Consider the following 16081-nt stretch of genomic DNA (forward strand, 5'->3'; position numbering starts at 1 on the left):
TGTTTAAAATTGAACAAATTAAAATAGGCCAGAGGATTGTCTCCTGTGCATTATGACACCCACCCACTATTTAATTCCCTGGATGAACTATAGTAGTCAAAGCCAATACAGGCAGGTCTACTGTAAGTGGTAACAATACAATTTTAAGCAATCACAATGAGTAACTCAGCCCAGATACTTTCACCTTGAACATTATTCATTAAAAGCATATTGTTACCTCAAATTAATATTTAGATATCATTGCAATTCCCTTATTGCAGTAACAAGTAACGTTTTATACTAATGCTTGGTTCCCACTAGAGTCGCAACACAAGAATGAATGCAACCAAAGTGACTTGACCAATCAAAAGAGATGGATTATTAGGACCGTCACTTGCCATTGGTCAACTCGCTTGTCCTTGCGTTGCGTCTCTAGTGGGAACCAATCTTTAGAGAAAGGGTAACAAACCTGCTGTTGTGGATATTGGTATGTGTTCGATGTTGGTGAACTCAAATTATTTTCAACCATTTGTTTTACCGTTCCATCTAAATTAACAGGATGGATTGCACTGTCTGTTAAGAATGTGTTGTAGATTTCTTGTGCTTTCTTCTTAATCTAAACAATAAAACAAAACAAACAATATATTTACTGTATTATAAACTAAAGGTATTTAATTGTTTTGTTGACTGCAATCCAGGAAGAAGGCTAGGCTATTACAAGGTTAATAAACTACAGCTTCTGATCTGTGTATAGCGCTTTGATTTGATTATTTGGAAAGGCATTTAATAATATAATAATAAATTAATAATTTATATGTAATGACAATACACCAAAATATGTAAATTGTTCATACAACATATATCATTATTATTGTAATTTGACAGCAAACTATACTACCGAAGGAAATAAATAAAAGTAATAAAGTATCAAATTAAACCACTGTACATACACAACAACACAGTAGACAAACCTTTGATTTGTTGGTTAGCTTGCTAAAATGTTCACATGCAATCCAAAATAGAATGTTTTCTTCGCTAAATTCCTTCTTCAGGAATTCCTGAGGGGAAAAAACAAATGTTTTGTATATTACTGAATTAATGAATGAATCATTTCTGTCTCACCTGAGATATGCCAATTGATTTGAGTATTAAACGCAGTGTTTTGTATTTTAGAGATTTAACATTACATTATAATTGAAGATAATTTTATGTTTATGTGGAGTAAACTTATAATGTATATAGTATGGCATCCTGGTTTGTCTTGTGATTGACTTTTTTCTTTGGCACTCCTTACTAATACTGAATTACTAAATAATAATTGAATCTTAATAAGTAAAACTTCTTTTAATTTAAGATAATTTATGTTTATGTGGAGTAAACTTATCATGATATAGTAGGGAATCCTGGTTCATCTTGTGACTGAACTTTTTGTTTGGGACTCCTTACTAATACTCTATTAGTACTACTAAATAATAATTCAATAGGCTTACGGTAAAACAGCTAACTCCAAGTTCATCTGCTAGTAGCCGATCAAAACCGACAGCCCAGCCAGAGACACGTCTCGCCCCTTCCTTAGCTCGTCCATGTATACTTAAGCTACTTGCAGCACTCGATAGACTGTTACAGCGTATCCTACTCTCCCCATTTGGAACCTCTGTTAAACGATACAAATTGTTAATAAACAAAATAAATATTCATATTTTACAATTAAATGTTTGATATCACTGAAATAAACATACATGGAATAAACATATATATATAACTTATAGTTTATACTTGAACAAAACGTTGATACTTTCAACTTTAATTAAAGTCTTTTGGAAAAACCTGATTTTAGTGTTTAATCACCATGCAAACATTATACAAAAGAATGCTAAATAAATAAAATTTATAAAAAAATAAATAATATACAGTATGTTGTATACAGAACTCACCAGAATCTGAGGCAGCCAAAGACTGTAAAAAAAAGAGAAAACAAAAGAATTAAAGAAAATTCATTTCATAATAAAAATATAACTTGAAAGTGAGTAATGATTTGAAAAAGGATAGAAATTTGGGTGATCCATCACGTCGTGATTGGTCATTAACTTTCATTGCGTTTACGTGTTTGTGTTGCATGACAAATAACATCACAAATAAAATTAAAATAAAATCTAAGTTTGAACCAACCATACCATCTCAAGATGTTGATTTGAGCAATACTCAAAATTAATGATACTACACATACTTAACCATCTATTATATGGTGGTACAAACTAAAGTTGTTAACACTCAAGAACCATTACATTTTTCAATATACCCTTACCGGTACTTCTTTTTTTCTGTAAGTTTTTTTTCTAATTGACGGGGATGCGGACAAGACAGGAAAACAACCCTGTACCATTACATCATCACTATCAGACATGGCTACATACACAAACCGAGTGTTGCTACTGCAAAAATGTTTTAACGCCAATCAATGTTCTATATCCTCCCCCCTAAAACACCAACAGAATATCAATTCCTTGCTTTGTTGTCAGCTATGAAAATCCAAGTAGTGCATGAAGTAAGATTCTGAAGGCGACTGAAGGGATATGACCTCTAATACTTACAAGCTCCTTTATTCAAAAAGGAAATGGTATAAGGCTATTTCCTATCAAAACCACTTCACAGGTTCAGTAAACTAGTACAATATTAACATATAACAGGATACAATCTGTTCAATCTGCATTGTTAATCAACCTTAAATTATAGGAGTAAATATGGGCAAGGGGATACACTCACAGGTCTACAACCCACCTCTCTCACTTTGGATATGAAAGAAAAAACTTTAAACATAGTACTAGTAGCTTTCTTTGTAGTGTATGGTGGAAGACCGATCCTAATACACTAAAAAACAGTTCTTGTTTTGTTTTGTCAATGAAAACCGAATACATTCACTATCCTTACAGTAAAGATTGCAATCTAAAATCATCTGCCCTTCTATCTACTTATATATAATACAATATGAAATGCCTTAATTATTATTAACTGCCGTTACATACCCCATACATGGCAACAGGTCTCCTAATTTTCTGTGGTGCTGGTTGGAACTTAATTGTGCCATAGTCCACCTTAGGCTGAGGAGACAAGTCAGTAAAAGACATAGGGACAATCGGCTTGGCGACTGTCACTGTTGGTTTAGGCCACTGCATAGGTGAAGTGCTAGTACGGCAGAGTGGTTGATGATTCTGGTTAAAATACATAGTAGGAGAATTATCAAACGAGTTGTCAATAAGCGGTTGAATATCGGAGTGTAGCGAGTCTAAACTTGTCCAACGAGATGTTCTATTCTTTTGTTTCTTATTGGTGAAAAGCCGCGACATACTGGAGATCGACGGAAACCTTCGAATACTTTCCTCTTCTCCCCAGAATCCAGATTCATCATCGGTTTCCTCGTTTATACTTCTCAAAGATTCAGTTCGTCGTGAATATGCCCATTTTAGTAGATGTTTTCTCGTATTTTTTATGACACCTTGGAGGCGCTCTTTTTCTTCCTCGTGCTTCTCAAAGTTGTGTAGCGCCATCGCACATTGAGAGCATATATTTTGTGATAACCCGTCAAATTGAGTTACTAGGTAACCAGACAGCAGCCAAAAACAATTACGAAGATGATCCGAGTAAGGCTCATTTCCAAATAGCGGACACTGACCTAAAAGTCCTTGTGAGAAATCATATCCACATAAACGACAGAACGAATCTACTTCATCAAACACATCTTCCACAGTGAATTGAATCTCCATAGTGTAATTGAATAAAGCTTGTACGATAAAAGGAAATAAAATAGAAACTAAACCAAATTAAGTTTAATTGTTGAAAATACATTATGAAACTGTACAATCTAACTCCATGGTTTCATAGGTTAAACTTCACTAATCAATATACCAATATTTACTGTATATAAAATGGTACCAAAACTGAAACTATGATGATAGTTATCACAAATAAGCAAGAAATTTTGTCCAATGTCGATAATGCGTGTCTAAGTGGAAATGTGAGCGTACAGTACAACGCTACAAATGGCAAAAGATAGAGAGAACAAGAATATCCGGAATAAGCTGATTATTCCTCAGTTGTAGGCCTAAACGTTCTAGTTCCAATATCAATGTTACAACGCTACAAATGGCAAAAGATACAGAAAACATCCAGAATAAGCTGATTATTCCTCAGTTGTAGGCCTAAACGTTCTAGTTCCAATATCAATGTTACAACGCTACAAATGGCAAAAGATACAGAGAACATCCAGAATAAGCTGATTATTCCTCAGTTGTAGGCCTAAACACTCTAGTTCCAATATCAATGTTAAAACGGTACAAATGGCAAAAGATACAGAGAACATCCAGAATAAGCTGATTATTCTTCAGTTGTTGGCCGAATCGTTCCAATTCCAAGTTCAATATCAATGTCCCGGTGGGAATATGAGCGTACAATGTTACAAATAGCAAAAGATCTAGAGAACATCCACAATAATAAATTATTCACCAGTTGCACACGTTCTACAGTAGTGCCAAGTTCAATACCAATGTCCCAGTGTGAAAATGAGAGTACAACAAAACAGTTACAAATGGCAAATCCGAGAGGGCATATCCACAATAAGCCGATTAGTCCCACTCCCAGTTGTCAATATATATGAAATGCTTTTATCACATTGTTTGCCAATTATGTTTAATTGAGTAAGCTAAATCATTGTTCAAACTAACATTCCATAGTTTAGATTTTTACCGACATTGAATGGAGCGTTAATGGAGCTTAGCAAAGTCTTTCTCAAACTCTAATAGTCCAAGTTTTCCGCACGGTATATTTTCTTTGTGTTTTCCAAGATAAGTTCAATTAGATCTGACATGCTCATTCTTCTTTCTGAAAATTGTTTTCTTTTAATCCAGCAAATTTGTAAACATGTGCAGAAATATTTGTTATCTTTCTGTCTATTTCAACCCTATGGATATGACTCAAATCAGGAATTATCATCTTCAGTCCAAACTGAAATTATAAACTGACCCTAAGGCAGGTCAATATCCAGCTGATATGTTTGCCTTCTATATTCAAAGTATTGCATGTACTAAAACAGGCATCATGTGGAGAATTGTTTTCATCTTCATCTCAGTAAACTTGCAAACTCGTTGATGACGCAAGGATGACAGATGAACATGTGAATCTTGTCTTCAAAATAGTTCTCATATTTAAACTTTTTTAAATCACTTTCAAAAACATTATCTTAACATTGAAAAGATTGTTAAATTTTCAAATTAACATGTACCAAGCAACTGAATGAAACTTGATATTATTCATACTGGCGAGTGGCCTACATATTGTTGAAAAATGTTAGGAAATCCAGCATAGTTCCTGCATTTTCACCCATGAATTTTCTCCAATGAACTGCAACCAAAAGCGGATGATTACGCCAGGTTAGCTTTGAAGAACGTGGTCACTTTGTCGGCCCCAAGTTTTCCAATTTATCTTCCAGACTTTGATTGTTGATCACTTTAAATATTAACTAACATGCAAAATCTTAACAGTTTGAGCGCAGACTTTAATTCTCAAATATTATAAAATTTATAAGACTTAAGAGTATAACATTATTTAATGGTATTCCTTTTACTTTCGTTTATTTATACATCAAAAGATGTCTGTTCTGTTTCCAACTGTGGGAAAAACTAGGATTTATGCTTAGCTATGAAACCGTCATTGTTCCCCTCATGAATATGCATTTTTATTTGAATCGGTTCAAGAATTTTGTAAGATATTCTATTCTCTGATGATTATTACGCACTCTTAAATTTTAACTATTCACTAACTAATCCCATTTAACTCCTAACAGCTATTCACAAACTTGTAACGAATTGTGAATTACTTTGGATAAAAAATATCTTTAAACATGTTGTGGGTAGGTGGATTATGAATGATACTAAGGTCCTGTTTCTGCTGCATATCCTCAAAATATGGTATAAAATACGGTATATTTTATACCGTATTTTTGAGTACCCCGTTTCTGCTAGAAGTACTATCTTGGGTGGTCGTGTTAAATTCATTTATTTTACCCAACCTGCCTTTCGATCCCCCAAAATGGGGACAAGTTATTTCTTCCTTGCCCGAATTAGAATTTGTTTTCTTTGGCGATGTAATTGTAGCCTCTGCTTTCACAGTTTGTTTTGTTATTGACAACAAGTTCGCACAACCCATACTCTTTAATTTTTGCTAATTTTCTAATCTGGCTGTCCTGTTTGTTCCTTTTTAATTTTCCCGAAATATTTGTTTCCCCAACAGATTATTTGCAAATGTGCGATGTTGTTTCTTATACCTCTTTTGACTAATGTGTAAAAAGCTTATAGAAAATCAAAATATACTGTATTTTTTATTGGCAGCAGAAAAGGGTACCCAAAATACGGTATAAATTTATAAACACCGTATTTTATCCACAAATTTGGTGGGGGAAATATGGTATATTTTTTATGAGCGCTGTTTCCGCTGCCAAAAATATACCGTATATATATACAGTATTCAAAAATATCGTATTAAATACGGTATTTACTTGGCAGCAAAAACAGCTAGGCCCTAAGATTGCCATTTTGATTCTATTTTAATGATGGCAATTCTTCTATGAAAAGATAGCTAAATTTATGTATTTAATTTTAATTAATTTTTTTTTATTTAATAACTTTGCTGACTATTAATAGCCATACACTAGATAAGATTTAAAAAGTATTTGGGATGTGATTTGGAAAATATCTTATTTATTGACTTTCTTAGGTCATACAGTATGACCTACTGTAAATAAAAAAAATAAAAAAATAAATAAATGAATGAATGAAACTAAGAGTAATTAAAGTGTTTGTGAAATATCTTATTTGTTTCAAATACACCTATTTCATTTTCTATCAGAATAATTCTTGAGATTCATAATTTAATCATTGTTTAAGTTCCATAATGCGATACAAATACGTACCCTACTGTAATATCTACAGGACATGTGCGAAAGGATCAAACTGTATAAATATTGCTTTTTTAATAGATAAATAAAATATTAAAAATCACTAAATTTCATATTATTTAAGGCAAACAAATTTGTTCATTTTTTAAACTGAGAATTCACCATATACCACATGTCAACTCTAAGTATGTTACATGCTTCAATTATTTTATATAATACCAGCTGTGGATTTAACAAATCAACTTGAAAATACTTTTACACTATGAGGCAATTAGCATTGAATTTATGAATAAGCCATCGTAGGAGAGGCAACAACAATTTAATGAATAAACTGACTAATAGAGGGCGATATTAAAAAGTTTTATGTTATTTCAGTTTACCCTTTGAAGTGGTCAACAGAGGGCGACATTACCATAGAAGTAATTAGTAAATTAGTAAATTGTAGATCCTGGTTTTAAAACTAGTGTATATAAAATTACAAGAAAAAACTAATCGATTCGATTAAATGACTAGTGACTTTTTAGGTTATATTTTCTCTAGTCTATGTTATATATTAATTTTTTTTGTTTTATTATGTGTGATCCCAATTGTGACACCAGCAGTGCTATGACACATTCACCTCTATTGCAACAGCAAGACACTGTGCAAGCTCTTTGCTCTTTCATGTCCCGAAAACAATGATGGTGGTTTGTGGGCAGGTTCCCACTTGACGGCATAGTTCATGGACTATACCATAGAGAGGGGGATTCAATGAAAACTTCTACTTTTGAGTTATATCTTGCTCTTCGAGGAGAAAAGGCTATTGTTGGTTTATCCATGTAAGCTAGGCATGAAATACACTAAAGAAATAAATACTACAAATACCGTAAATTAAATGATAGACAGCTTAAACAACTTGTTATGATAAAATACCTAATCATCTCAATAGGTAGGGATTAAGAGGATTAATTGAAGATGTAATGACTTATCCCAGTTGATCTGGTGATCAAAACGGTACTAAAGCAGCCTTTTGATTTGGGATACACTATTCACAGTCTTTGTTGATGTACTTTAAGTACTGTATTCTTACTTTAAATCATGTAGGCAAACATGAGACAAAAATATAATGGAGTTTCCACAAGGTTAAAGCGAGTTAATTACCTTCTTATTCAATACAGATTATGTTGTAAATGTGTTATCACACTCACACTCTAACACAGTAAATAACCCACAAATAGAATAACCTTAAAGTTTGAATAAACGGCCTTTATAAGATGATCAAATACAATACTGCCAATCAAACGTTTCTAATTGGAAACTGGAAAATGAAAGGACCCCCTCTATCTAAATTTGAAAATATACATTTGATTGTTTTTACTAAATTATTTGCTGCTAAAATACTATCTATTAGATAGAATCATCCTAATTAATAAATACTAAACTTTGCTAATACAATGTAAATGGTGTTGATAGCACGATGCAAAACCACAACAACAAAATGTCTTCTTCACTTCTAACTAGTGTGCCTTAAAGGGGGGTTCCGGGTTTAAAATGAATAGTAAAAAATGTAAAATATATTTGTTTGTCTCTTGAACGGTAAAAGTTTCAATTTATATAAGCGCCCAGTGAAGCAGAACGAAGGCTGTGAAATGAGGCCAGATTACAAGTGCAGCTACGGCAAAATCACACTGTGGTTACAGAATAGGAAATTCGTGAAATGGTCAATCTTCCGACGACTCGTTATCATTAACCATATCAATTACTTTTGTAAAATTATACTTATCTGATGTAATTTTAGTCGGTCTTCCCATTTATAAAGTCAATTTTTTATGAAAATCCATCAAAACAGTGAAAAATTAGATATGTTTGCACTTTACGTTTGCCGATTTTCGCACTGACTTAAGGGAAAGCCTTCAAAATCAATGAAGCGTAACGTATACATTCCTGCTGAGCGAGGAGAGCGAGACGACGATACACGTGCTCTCTCTGCCCATGCCTGGCATCGTCACGTAATAAGCAGATACAATATACAATACCAAACTGGTCGGGTCGAGTATACCCCGTCTATAATCACAACATGAACGATGTACAGTATTTGATTGAAGGTCGACTCGACCTACCGGAATGGTATAGATAATATAGCTCGAATGAGAGAGTTGGAATATTTTTAAACATATGATAAGTATTGCTAATTTTAAAAAGTGTAGCCTATAGTAAAAGGCCTGGTGGTATCAATTCGCATAGGGTCTACTAGTTACTACACTAGCTAGCTCAATTTTTAACTGGGCCGGATCGGCTAGGTCTCCTTCCTACTACCTGGTCTACTTGCTTGATGCAGTATCCGCTTTTTTGGAGAGTAAACTTATTAGATGATCGGGACACCATATACGTGCGGACGGCGATCGGACCTTGTTTTGCCTCAATATTTACAGCCGATTTTGTAGAACGTTTTAGGTTTAGATTGTTTAGGAGTTTGGTTGATAGGATGGGTTTGGAATCCACTGAGTTTTGTTATTTATGGGCCAATCGTTTAGTAGTAGGCTAGCTAGGCCCATGATGGCCCCAATGTTTTAGCGTAGCCATCGTGGCATGGAATCCCTAGTCAGAAATGGCTCTCACCCATGAATAAAATGATTTAGGCTAGGCCTAGCCTAGTACGTGAAGCCGATATACGATCTGTACTATTCGAGGTATAAAAATAGTATAGTTTATGACTCCGTAATCTGTACTAAATTTTGTATTTCATTAAATGTCAAATAAATATATGCTACTACTGTTATTATTACACTTTAGGCCTAGCTTAGAAAATCTACAAAAAAATGTATTTCACAATGATCGGGTGGTCGTCGTTTGACAGGGGAGAGAGATGCAAGTTGACAAACACAACGTACAAGCTTGACGTCGCGAGTTTGGAATCCACTGATGACGTGATTTTGTGAATATCTCATGAATATTAATGAGCTTCCCTAAGCTGCTGAAAAACAGACTTTCCATAAATTTACCCTAAAATGTATATGAAATTTAATTTTTTTAATTTCTCGTTATTACTTCTTCATTCTGACATGTCTATATTGTTATAATATTTTTTATTTAATAAATAAACGATATTTAAAAGCAATTTCAAACCCAGAATCCCCCTTTAATTACTACTAATTAGGGAAGAAGGAATAGAACAAAAGGTGATATGTTAACCCTCTTAGTGCCACGGGCGGCGTTAGACACCATATGGGACATGCGTTGAAAACCCCTAGTCGGCGATACACACCAAACGTACCTTCTGTGTTTGAGGGCGATAATCACTAACTTCTGCTTGTCTGAGGATTCTGGGATAGCTTTTATTCGATCAAGCGTAAAATTTTCTTTCGAAAAATGTCAACGAAAAAATTTTCGCTATAATAGGAAAATCTTTTGGAAATATCAATTAAAAACTAATTAATTAATCAAAATCATGTTGTTTGTTGATTACACGTTCTCCGTATCTAGTCACACAACCGGAAATACTGACTCCTTTGTTGAAAAATGTGCAACGCGAGACGAATTGTTTGTAGGCCCATGCAGCACGTTGTCAGAATTTACTCGCCTGAGTAACTTGCTTATAGTGGGCATGCTCAGACTAACGATGGTGATAGGATGGTTTGATTGGGCCTAGGCTAAGATTATACGATGGCGGTTTATTTGAATAAAATAACTCGTATCTAATTCTCCTATTATTACTTTTGTTCAAGTAAATATACATTTATAGGTATGTATTATAAATATTTGTTTGTTGGGGTTTTCTAAATATCATTTTATTATCGTTTTTATACGATTTTTTAAAGCAATTTCTTGGAAATTTTAATTAAAAATTAGAATTTTTTTTTAATTCATACATTTCATAAATAAAAATAAATCATACAAATATACATTATACATCATTTTACAGGAAATTTAATAAGGAATATTTGTTTTTAGAAACATTTTTTCATACATTTATGATAAAATGATGAAATTACTGTTTGAAAAATTTCAACTCCCTGGAGTATTACAAAAATGCTGTTCTGAAAAGAATACGGTTGAGGGGAAATGGCTCTCTCTCGGGAATTTGGAACTAAGAGGGTTAATTAACTAATTATTTTTATTCCATAATTAGCATACAGTACAATAATATTTTCAATTTGAAAGATCTACTTATTATTCAGTACTGAAAGAAATGAATCAGTTGAGTTGGTTAACAGCCCATCATAGAAGGAAGAAGGCATGACCTTTGTAGCAACACAAGTAAACAATGTCAAAGTAGCTTTTGTGTCACAACATTGTCATCTTAAATCTATGAGTATGTGTGGAATGATTGGGTTAACACAACAAAGAGAGTGGATCTCTGTGTCAATGGGGTGTTGTTTGATTAAAATTCTCTCTTAAAAATACTAGAATGAATGGTGTTCACCACACACCGATTAACAAATAGTGAAACACGAACTACAAGTTGCTTTTACACAAATTTGTCACTCACAGACAAAGTTGTCATAGACAAAGTTGCACGCAATTATATTACAGGCATGAAAACTAAATTTTGTCCCTGGCCTTTTTTTACTTTTTACTCACATTATAAATAATATCTTGTCGCTCATCCATTACTATATTATAATCCAGATATTCACACTGACAGTACAGTTAGCTATACTGTATGCTCTAATTATTCTCAACAAAGGAGAGATCATATTATATGGGGCTAAGATGACCAAAACAAAGTTTTGGTACCTTTCTCTCTTTCTACTGTAGAAACCAAATTAATAAAGGGACACCTTGAGAACAACAGTGTACCCTTGATAGGGCTGTCCCCTGAATATAGGTTAGCTCAGGGAGCAGTTGTTAAAAACAGCCCTCTGGTTATCTGGTTTATATTACCCCCTTTTCATTTTATGGAAATTGTTCAATGTATAGACATGTCCCAAACACAGTGGTGTAACGCAGAGGCTTGAGGCCCCTGGTTTAGGAAGTCTAAGTGGCCCTCCAACGCTGGAGGCCTTGGATGTTTTTAGCCTTTTTCAACATAATTTAATGCCTGTTTTTTCCTCTGGGCACTGCCCCATAATCTCTGGGGTCCCTGGGTTTAGCCAGTGAGCGCTCATAGCAGTTACACCACTGCCCAAATGAGGGCTTTTAATTGGTATGGTGATTATGAAAGATTTTTACACACCTCTCTACATCCAGGTTGGTTGTTCCTAATCAGCCTAGGTCTGGAGGATCTTCTGACAGACCATGTCTCGGATCCATCACTATACCTCAGAGGGTCCTGCAAATGAAAAAGTAAAGGTTTAAATGTAATAGTTCATCAACGAACGCACAGCTACCATCGACCAGGTAGCGAAGGGAGATGAAGGAGATAAAGGTACGTAGAAAATTCATCTACAGTATGTGGTTTAAAAGAAGCGTTGTGTTATAATAAACAATGTTGATTAATTAAACATTGCATTTATTTGTCTGAATACACTATTCTAGGAATATTCTGTATTGTAACCAGATGTTTTTGATGTAGTATTGCTGGGATGAGAGGAGGTATGTACTGGTATTACTCAACATATTTTTTTGCTGTAGCACCTAGCCAAATAACCTCCCATAATATATTCCCCCCCCCCCCCACTTTTTTTTGTAAGAACCCCAAGCTGATTGCATTCTCCAAACTTCATGAATGAAGTATAACCTCTATTGTGTTATTTCAAATTGACTTGTTTAATAATATAGATGTTTTTAAAGTCTGTTAACCCCCTGGGGTAAAATAGACATTCTCTACATTTTCTATAAGTTACAAATTGGCAATAAAATGGAATATTAGTTGAAAGGTTATCTTATGATATTGAAAAAAAAAAATTTAAAATGGTGACTGAAACAGGAAAGGTACACATTCCATTGTGAAGACAATTAGTGCAATGATACCAGACATATTTATTTATTCTTTCTGGTTTATTTAAGAAGGCATTGCAGATAAAACTGAATTGCATTAAATAACATCAACAGAAAAATACATACAGTACAACCATGAAAAACACATAGAATCATGGTTTCGAGATCACAGCTTAATTCAGAAGTGAGGGATTAATATATTATGTTACATTGAGAATGATTTACATATTGTATAGAACATGCTTAAACTACTGTAGTGTTGAGAATTATCCATGCTTTATGTACGGTGCTGTTGTTTTGGTATAATTCATTATTTGTTCATTATTGTATCCGGTACTACTGTGATACCAACATAATGTATGGTACTTGTAATGTAAACTTCTGTTCATTTTTAGATTTTTACTCAATTTTCTTGATTACTTTAACTGGCATTCAGAAAGACAAGGCATGGGGCTAGACACTACTGGACACTAAACTAGACTCTACAGTACTTGTACTACTGGACACCACTCAAAAACTAAACTGACACAGCATGAATTCCAGCAAACAAATTTATTTTAGCAGTATAATTTTAATTATTATCAAACATATTAATGTGTCAATATCTAAGCAGGAGTTTTTATAGTAAAAAGTACAATGTTTCACCTGTGTATGAACTTGGCAAAATCTAGGCCAAAGATCCAAAAAAATGCCATTGATGGTAACTTACACTGAAAGGGGCTTTATACTATGATGAGCAATGGAGTCAATTCTGTTTTATTAGTTTTGTCTGCTGTGCTGTGCTATACATGACCTCAACACAAAAGAAACATATTTTTACAACAATTAACATAAAAATATATAACTTTTACTTGGGCATTACACTTGTGTAAAATGTTCATGTATGGAGGAATTATTTAGTTAGAGATAATTCAAATAATTCCTCCATGGTCAGCACTGTTTGAAAATTACATAGCAAAGCGGCATGTATGATATCTTTATGATTTAAATTTATTATCAACATTGGTGTGATAATTTATTTAATTCAGAGTTCATAAACACTTGAAAAAGATCATTTTATTTATCAGATACTCTAAAACCAATCAACACATGAGTGTACTATCTTGGTTTAGCAAATATCATCAATTACCTGATAACAATATTCTATGATAAATATGTTTTCTGAAGGAACCATCCAATGTAAAATACTCCCAACACAAATTCAGTCAGGGATAGAAAGTTAAAATAAAATTCAATTTCCTCATGTTTAAAAGGTTAGAGTTTCTGTATGCCTACCTGTATGCCTGTATATTAATATACTTTTTCAAAAGTGGCCTACAATTGAAGCTATATATACCCTCTTTTTGACTCCCTGCCTTCTTTGATTTTGGAATTTTTTCTTTCACAAAGGAATATTTAATTGTTTAGAATGATGAAGGTACTAAAATTAACTTGAACATGAGCAAAATATTTTTATATATTGAAGACTTTACAAAACATCCCTAGCTACCTTTTATAGAAGAATGCAGAGCCTAGATAATCTACTAATAATTTTTTTAACTCTCTTATGCTCTGTTTACACTATCAAATTTTGTATGACAAAAATATTTGATGTGCCCATATATGGACATGCTGATGTCGTATCACTACCATGCTTGGGCATATCACTACCAGTACCATATATGGGCACATCACACTGTTTCGTCACATAAAGTTTGATAGTGTAGACAGAGCTTTTTTGTGCCTTATAAACTGGTTGGTTGCCACCCTGCGTATCTTTCTAACGGTTGCTTCGGTTGCGTGTACATCCTTGTGTTACGCACTTTGTGAAGTTTAAAGTTTATCATGTTACTCCACAGTAAATGAAATGTTAAAAATGTCGCAACCATAGATTGAAGTCCATCATTGTTTAACCATACCAATTATAAGGTAGTTACAATATCAAGGTAAAGTAGACGTACTTGAACTTTAGATATAGATAGTGTAACCATGATTAACTTAAAGAATTATCTTTTTAAAATGGGTTTTACAAACACAAAAATGTTTGCTACATGTTTCAGCAATGCTTAATTATAACAACAGTAACATTTCATTTTACTAAACAGTAATTCAATGTATCATATTTATCTATATTCCTTGAATACAGACACAACATGAAACAAATCAAAATCATTATTAAATATTGAATATGAAGAAAAACATATACAGGTATTCTAAAAGAGTTTTTTTATGCATTTAAAGTCCCATTCCCTACATTTTTTAGATCTAATTTAAGGTCACAAACTACATTTAATGTAAAAATAAATACTATATGGTCCTATTGAAATAACTTTTCTCATCTTTAAATGGTTAAAAATGTGAAAAATAAGGCGAATCTAATCATTTTAGCGGCCCGCTATAAATCCCAACATGAATTGCGAGCGGATTGATATTTTTGTTTATCTTCTGTAATTCACCCACTTTTCGAACGATCGTGAGGCCAAAACAAATGGGAGACTCCTAACTTTTCAGTGAAAATACTAGGTTTCTCCCAATTTGTATCAACGGAGTCTGGTAAAAACAGAAAGATAATTAAATAATTAAAGACGGCCAACGAGAGGACATTCACTGCGAGCTACTTACTCATTATTTCTCTCTTTTTATCATAATTTACCATAAAACGTACATTTAAGACAAGGAATTACCCGGTTTAATGTTTTTAAAGTAATATATGCATTATTTTTACAAAACGTCACAAATTGTAGGGAACGGGTCTTTAATTACAGTAGCAAATTGTCATAGTTTTTAATTAAATGTTACATTACAAACAGTGATTTTAAAATTTAAATTAACATAAAAGAATTTAAATTCACTGTAGTACAAACAAAATCACTCCAAAGTTTACACAATGAGTTCAAGCAAGAATGGATAAATAAAAGGAGTAATTATAATTCACAAATTCCAAGTTTAAAATTTTAAACCAATAATTGCAAGATCTTCAACTTGACTGAGCAGATTAATAAAATAATAGATGGCGGTAAATTTAAATACTAAAGTTGTCGCTAAAACAACAACAGTGGCTTTATGCATTTTAGAAACTTTTAAGATCTTATTATTGCAGGAATTTATGGTGAAATGTATTTCTTACTTTCTTCTAAATTTCATTTAATTATTACAATCAAGAATAATTTTTAACCAGAAGTTTGTACTGTAGTTAATATGTACTATTATTATACTGTAGTAGGCCTATTATATTATTATACTTTAATTATTTCATTTCATTTATTTTTAACAAAAAATATTAACAAAAACCTGTGACATTGATTTTCAGTACTGAAT

The 16081-nt window shown here is 32.9% G+C and overlaps 1 protein-coding gene and 1 long non-coding RNA gene across 2 annotated transcripts in view; one reads left to right on the plus strand and one right to left on the minus strand.

Annotated features, from left to right (window-relative positions):
• Positions 1-16081, plus strand: part of LOC144838616 (uncharacterized) — a 311214-nt gene that overhangs the window by 185214 nt on the left and 109919 nt on the right. The window lies entirely within an intron of this gene.
• Positions 1-16081, minus strand: part of LOC144838589 (regulator of G-protein signaling 12-like) — a 31613-nt gene that overhangs the window by 9127 nt on the left and 6405 nt on the right. The window contains exons 3-7 of the mRNA XM_078694009.1: positions 12081-12176; positions 1914-1935; positions 1470-1633; positions 951-1037; positions 449-595 (exon numbers count right to left, since the gene is read on the minus strand). Of these exons, the coding sequence (XP_078550135.1) occupies positions 449-595; positions 951-1037; positions 1470-1633; positions 1914-1935; positions 12081-12176 (516 nt within the window). The remainder of the gene's footprint in view (positions 1-448; positions 596-950; positions 1038-1469; positions 1634-1913; positions 1936-12080; positions 12177-16081) is intronic.

Source organism: Antedon bifida, chromosome 3 (assembly GCF_963402885.1).
Source record: "Antedon bifida chromosome 3, ecAntBifi1.1, whole genome shotgun sequence".
Lineage (NCBI taxonomy): Eukaryota > Metazoa > Echinodermata > Crinoidea > Comatulida > Antedonidae > Antedon > Antedon bifida.